Below are 7,606 nucleotides of genomic sequence, written 5' to 3'. Positions count from 1 at the left end.
CTTTTCTATAGTTCACTTTCACTGAAATTTTAATTTCACTTGTTTGATATACATATTTTAAACAATTTACTTCAAAAAATTGTAAAAATCCTAATTTATTAAATTTGAAATTGCCCATATAACATTTTATTTAGCCTAATTTTAAAAAAATATAATATTTTTAAAAACATATAAGACAGAAAAAAGCAGAAAACTCATATTGAAATCCGAGAAAAATAATTTCCTCGGAACAGAGCAATTTCAATTGATTGTACACGATTCACATTAATTTGGGAAATTTTTTCACCTGTATGATCTCATTTAAATTTTTTTATTCACCTAATTATAAAAATGATCATCACAAATGATTTGATCAAAGAAAATGAATTGATCAAAATAAATATTTAATAATTTTACTAAATTTTTTTAATATAATATTCTGATTATTTGTTGGTTTATTATATTTAAATTTAGATAATTAATATAAATAAAACTTTTATTTGGGCTCTTGCTAATTCAGGTAATTCCCTAACATTCCATTTTTACTGATAAATCTTGAATAATTATTAAACCTTGTTAGTGTGTATTGTATATTTTCACAATAAAATTAATACAAGGTGTCACTATATTTTTTAAAACAAATTAGATATAAATATTATACAAATTTCAGACCCCGAAAAAATCTTTATAAATTTTTAAAATCATAACTGAACCATAACCAAACAATAACCTTTTAAATCTCTTGCCTTTGAACAATAATCGCCAAACTTTTATAAATAAAGGTTAGGATCCCCAATGGCTAAGGCATATTTAAAAACAGAATAATTAACTTAATATTTGTATTCAATTCGAATTATTCGTATTCTTAATTATTATAAAATCGGTTATAAAAAAATATACTGCCAAATTTTTTATTGTCTCATTATGTTATTTAATTTAAGATTCTTATCTAATCAATAAAATGAGCTGTTAGACCTAAAGAGGAACCTGCATTGAGATTGAAATATTAATATAAAAATTTATCCTATTAAATTGTTTCTTTTTTTACCGTATGTTCTTTCTTGGTAATATTGATTGACTTTATGATGAATCAGATTATTTTAAAATCCTTTCAATCAATAGTTTTAAATACTATTTATTATTATCAAAAATTAGTTTGAATTCTAACAAGTTATCTTAAGTGGAAGTTAGTGATTTCTGTTTACTACGTTCCTTCAAATCTTTTTATTTTTAATAGGATGTGAGCTGAGTGTTTTATGTCTTGACTTAAATGCACTTGTAATGATTCAACAGCCTTTTCATTATTATTACAGTATCCATATTGTTCTTAAATGGATTTTATGGGAAGATTTTTTGCAACATTGATCTAGGTTTATCAGTCATTATATAATCTATAATTATGCTAGATTTTTATACAATAATTTACCAAATCAGATTTATACCTTTAGTAGGGTTTTAAATATTAATTTTTTGGATAAAATTTAAAGATGGGTAATATATAAAACGTTTTAAAATGGGGCAAAGAAACTATGAAAATAAACAAATATATATTAAGAATATCTAACAAAATTTATTTTAAATTATTTATTATTAATATTTAAAAATATCTAATAATTTGTTTTATTCGAATTGAATAATTGTTTATTTTATTTGTATTAGAGCAAATCAAATAATTTTCTATTCGTATTGTTTCTATCCGATTCGCTTTTATTAAGCCTTCCCAAGTAGAGACACATCACCAGAAGAAGGAAGGATGGTATTGTTGTCTAACTCCCTGTCTCCCGTCGGCAAATTCTACTCTATTTACATTGCTACTCATATTTTCCAAAATCACCCCGGGCTCCCATTTTTTGTTACATCCAAATATTCTTGCCCATATAGCTTGCCCTACCATAAATTCCGCTTCATTCTCTATCTCGAACCGTTTTTCTTCCTGATTTGCCGGTCAATGAACCCAACCAAATTCGAGTTCTTCGTCCTAAAAACTTCTCCCTCGGCGACGGCTCCTCCCCTTTTCTTTTGTTGTTATAATACGCCACTGATATCCACATCTTTCCGCTCCCATCCTTTGACTTTCTCAGCCAGTTCTTGATTACCGCTACCACCTTCTCCTCTTGTTTATTTGAACTAGGATGATATAGCGGCGCTAAAATGTGTTTCGTTCCAGTTTCTGCACAAAAGACTTTGAATTGTCTACTAATTAAAGCAGGACCCCCATTCGGCACTACTGTCATAGCGACCCCAAATTCATAAATTTTTCAATACTTTTATCACGACTTGAGTGGTTAATCCTTTCACTTCCTCATACTCTAACCATTTTGAAAAAGCATCTACCACCAATATATATTTTTTATTCTCAATCTCAAAGAAATACAAGTGGATGCGTTCCCAAGGCTGAGTTGCTTTCGGCCAAACACATTCCTTATCTTTTGGAGGCATCGGAGCCCATTATTTACATCTAACACAAGCCCGACTGATATTTTCAATGTCTTTGTTCAATCCTGGCCACCAAACATATTCCCATATTGTTTCATTCTTTTCACTCCTTGATGTTCAGCATGAATCATCGCTATTACTATTTCCCTTAACTTGAACGGTATAACAATCCGACTTACTCGCAACAAACATTCATCTATTATTGCCAACTCCTTTTGTATATATTTATAGGTCTTGTCTCTATCTTGCCACGTTTTCCGTCCCTTAAGGCACGCTTTGATCCATCTCAATTCCGATCTTTCAAAGTCACCTTTTTAATCTCTTCCCATGTCACTGGCCCGCCTCTAGATACTCTAGCCAGCGTCTACATGACAGGATTTTCACTAGATGCAAACCCCCTTAAAAACCTTTGCCTACCCCCCTTACGTCATCTTCGGCGGCAGTGTTTCTTTATTATTATTTTCACCTTTATAATTATATTGATTCTCTTTTCAGAGAATTTATAAGGATAACTTAAATCTATCTCTACTACCAACTATAGATATTTTGTGAATATAAAGAATTTATTTTTTAGATAATAAATTCAATTAAAACTTCCATTATTTACAATGAATTAATTATTATGGCATTATGAGCTTGCTGATTTGGAAAACAATGTGTATGATTGTTTGTAATATATAGATTTGGTCAATAATTGTATTATAATAATTCTATAATAAAAGTATTAATTTTTACAGCAATATATTGTGTCCTATTTCATCTCAAAATTTAATATATAACCCCCTCCCCCCCCCCAAAAAAAAAAGTTTTTTTTATCCTACCCCCATTAAAGCAGCCTACCCTCTTAAAAAAATAGGATGCAAACTGTTCCTACCCCTCCCGCTCATGTAGACGCTGACTCTAGCCATAGTCCTAATCAGTCCTTGCTCATTTTCTTCCTCCCGTTCCTCCTTTTCTTTCTCCCCGAAATCTTCCCCCGTTCCGCATCTGGATAAAATGTCCTGTAAATAATTCACTCTCCCTCGTCGCACTTGGATGTAAAAACTGCCCACTAGCAGTAACCATCTTTGTAACCAAAGTGAAAACATTAATTTTTTATTGTCCTTTTTGAAAAGGTATACAAGCGGCTTATGACCCCTGTAAATAACAAATCTGCGTCCAATTAAATATTCACAACATTTTGTTAATCTAAAAATAGCGGCCAATGTTTCTTGTTCAATCACTAAATACCTGATCTCTGCTGCTCTAAAATTTCTTGAGAAAATAACACAGGCCTCAATATGCAACACTACACCTTTATTAGATGCATCCACCGCCAATATCACTTCCAATTCTTTATTAAAACTAACTAAAACAGGTTCTTTTCCTATTCTATATTTCATATCTTTGAAGGACTCCTCTTGCTCATCTGTCCACTCAAATTTTCCCCCTTTCTTTATCAATTGATATAAGGGCGCTGTTATCTGAGCAAATCCTTCCACGAACCTATGATAATAATTTACCATCCCCAAAAAGGCATGCATTTCTACTTTATTATTAGGTCTTATCATATTATTAATTCCTGTTATATTCTTGCCCAAGGGTCTCACCTCCTTTTCCGCAATTCTATGCCCCAGATATGTCATTTCCGTAACCCCCAACACACTTTTCTCCGCGCTGGCTCTCACTCCTTTTTCTTTTGTTATTTAAAACACATTTTCCAACCTCCGTTCATGTTGTTCGGGTCTTCCCGTTACCAACACATCATCCGTATAGTAGAAAACTCCTTCCATCTCCTGGAAAACAGCAGCCATTGTCCTTTAAAATATAGGAGCCGAGACACTAAGTCCGAACGGTAATCTACAAAACGCGAACAATCCCTTTGGCATAGTAATAGTTAATAACTTCTTTACCTGCGGTTTACCCGTAGTTGCAAATATGCATTAGAAAAATCAACTTTTGAAAAATAAACACTTCCTTTTCAACTAGCCAGTATTTCTTCAATTCTTGGCAAAGGATATTTGACCTTCACAACCTTACGGATTTACTGTAACTCGAAAATCTGTGCATAAACGGGGTTTTCCATTGGCTTTCTTCACAGGCACTAACGGGGTCGCCCATTCACTGTATTCCACAGGACATACAATATCTTTCCGTACCCATTAATCCAACTCCAATTCCACTTCCTTTCTCCATTCAAACGTTATCCTCCGTAACGCACAAAACTTTGGAACACAACCATCTTTTAATTTAATGTCTACTTCATAATCTCGGAGGCATTCCAAATCTTCGTTAAAAATTTCCTGATACTCTTGTACTAATCTCCGAACTCCTTCCTGCACTCTGATCATTCCCCATTTCCCTCCATCATCTTCCTTGGTTATCAGCTCCTCTTCATTGGGCAACGTCTTGGCATCATTACCTCCCGATCTTCTTGTGTCTTGGTATTTAAGGTTAATGATGCTTACTACCAAGTGAATGTATGAAAATATTTTAAATACCAATCTAATTTGCTAAATACCGACCAAAATTTATTAAAATGTAATAAGACCCTTATTATTTAATATATTAATACGGAATCACGTGGTCGAGTCCGGCCTTCTATATATCATCCCCCCAAGGATGGAACCACCCACCAAGTTAGAATAAGAAAAAAAACTTGATCATTCCCGGGATTCGAACCGGGGAGCATAGGATAAGTAAGCCAAGCTCTTGCCTATTAGGCCATAGAGGCTTTCCAAAAATCACGATTTTTCAAATATATATTATAAATATATTTGGTAGTGCCTATCCAAATGAAAAATGAACAAAATTCAAATTTGATAGATGGTACCTTAAGGTACCAAGCATCATTAACCGGTATTTAACACTTCTCGATTTGCGTCTTGGTATTCGTCACTTCTCGATTTGATGTGGCCCTACCTTCCTTTTCTCGGCCTTTCCTTCCTCCTCCCTCCTCTTAATATCACGACACCTTTCAACAGCTCCAACGTGCCCCGGGTATTTTTACACATTCTCTCTCAAGGTCATAACGGCATATTCCTTACTCGTTATTGGTACAAATATACCCCACCACGAAAATATACCCCACCACGAAAATACTCCCCAAAAACTATACCATCGACCAATTCAAGTGATCCAATCCCATCCCAACACCGCTTCTATATTCCGATTAATAACCCATAAATCTAATATTTCAACCCTTTCCTCCAATGTTGCTACTATTTCCACCCTACCCATAGCTGCCAACTGGGTCCCATCAAACTGTTCTCAACCCCTCATTCTCTATTCTTTTCCCGATCCAAATTCTCTGATATCCATTATATCCAATTACCGAAATGGCTGCTCCTGTATCAAACAACATGGGAACCATTCTTCCCCTAAATTTATCATCACTCTCGGACAAGGATCATGTACTACCCCCTCTTGTGGCATATTTACGCATCCCTCCTTATTTGTTTTTCGCTGATAAAACCCCTCCCTTGTCCCTCTTAACAGTCTCGCCCCGACCCGTACTGCAAATTTTTTACTATCATATAGTCATTCTCACAGTCCCTCGCCACATGCCCACTCTTTCGGCATCGAAAACATTCCATATTTTTCTTCTCCAATTCCTTGACAATAACTGCCCGAGTCCCTTCCATTCTCTCCCGTTCAATCGTCCTCACATTTGATGCATTCTAACTCATCCTTCTCTGTGGAAAATCACTTTTGTTACTGTAATTGTTCGTATTACATTCCTCCTTATTATGCCCAAACCTCCCACAACCCGCACATCTTAATCTCTCTTGCTTACCTGAACAATAAGGGGCTATATTTCCAAACTTTCCTCAACCAAAACATTTCGCCTCACGGCAATCATATGACCTGGTTTACCACAATTATAACAATTCATAACTCCTCTCCCTCAAGACTCAAAATTTTGTCTTATTTCCAATCTCGTTCCCCGAGAATTCTCTCTTGGCTCTCTATACGGTCTCAACACTTGATTATTTTCGAAACTTTGTTTATCCGAACCATATACATTCTTGCTTATATTGCTATCCGTCCCACCCTTAATTAACTCCTGAACCGGACCAAGTTACTTTGCCCATCATATCCTCTTCTCCATTATGTCCCTCAATGGTCAATGTTTGCCCTTTTATTCTTACGCTGATACTCCTTCTCATTCTCCTCCCCAAACTAAACTACATATCCATATTAATAGTATAACCAGCGCTCCAAAAATATTATACTGTATCTCCCAGTCTTTAACAAATTTTAAACTCTTCATCCTGGCGTTATAAAAAATTTATGATTAATTTTAAAATAAAAATCTTGGTATTTGTAATTTCAATAAGTAAGATATTATAAGTAGCGTAAAAAACCAATGATGCACACTTAATAGGTCAATATATGAAAAAATCCGTGAAAATTTCTTAACAGATTTATGCTTAACAAAATTTGAGCAGCACTTCCGTAACTGCCTTATTTACTAAAATTCTGGGTAAATTTCGTCTAATAGATTTATATATGCAAAAATTTTGGCAGCACTTCCGTATAACTGGCTTATTTATTAAATTTTGGGTATTTCGTCTAATAGATTTATATACTCAAAAATTTGGGCATCACTAGCGTATAATTTGTCCTTTTTAACTTAACGCCCAACAAATGGGTAACTATACTCTCACTTTAATGCTTTCTTAATTTAACCGCCCAACAAATGGGTAACTCAACTATTAATTTAATGCTTTCTCAATGTAACCGCCAACAAATGGGTACCTAAACTCTTAACTATTGCTTTCTCAACTTAAAAGGGATACTGTCCTTGGCCACCACTTTCAAACTTAAACTATCTGCACTTTCAAGCCTTAAGCCTGATGGTTACAATCTATTTTTTCTTCTCTTACTGCGCTTTCAAGCTTAACACTTTTTGCCTTTTTACAACTTTTTTTTAAAAAAATTAAATATAATGGTTTTTTTTCCTTACTTGATTTTTTTAAAATCTTTTCTTCTTCTTTTATCTTATTCTGCTTCTGAAAACAAAAATTGAATAATTGTTTTATTTCGCTTTTTTTTCTACTTTTTATAACCATCGCGAAAAATAACAAAAAAATAATCTATAAAAAAAACAATAATAATATTTTTTTCACAAAACAATACTAAAAAAATCGATAATAATTATTTATTACAAAAACTATTATCTAATTCTAATAAAAAAATATAATTACAT

At 33.4% G+C, this 7,606-nt stretch overlaps 1 protein-coding gene across 1 annotated transcript; it reads right to left on the bottom strand.

The window, feature by feature from the left end:
* Positions 1-1,883: 1,883 nt before the first annotated feature.
* Positions 1,884-2,213, bottom strand: LOC135924215 (uncharacterized). The gene has a single exon (XM_065459262.1). It carries the CDS (start codon positions 2,211-2,213, stop codon positions 1,884-1,886), a length of 330 nt encoding a protein of 109 aa, XP_065315334.1.
* Between the last annotated feature and the right edge of the window lie 5,393 nt (positions 2,214-7,606).

This window comes from Gordionus sp. m RMFG-2023, chromosome 2 (genome assembly GCF_954871325.1).
Source record: "Gordionus sp. m RMFG-2023 chromosome 2, tfGorSpeb1-WG-v2, whole genome shotgun sequence".
Classification (NCBI taxonomy): Eukaryota; Metazoa; Nematomorpha; class Gordioida; order Chordodea; family Parachordodidae; genus Gordionus; species Gordionus sp. m RMFG-2023.
This window is presented reverse-complemented; position numbering and strand designations above follow the sequence as displayed.

Coding starts and splice junctions, on each gene's coding strand:
- LOC135924215 (XM_065459262.1), bottom strand. CDS start 2,213: ATGACAGTAGTGCCGAATGGGGGTCCTGCTTTAATTAGTAGACAATTC.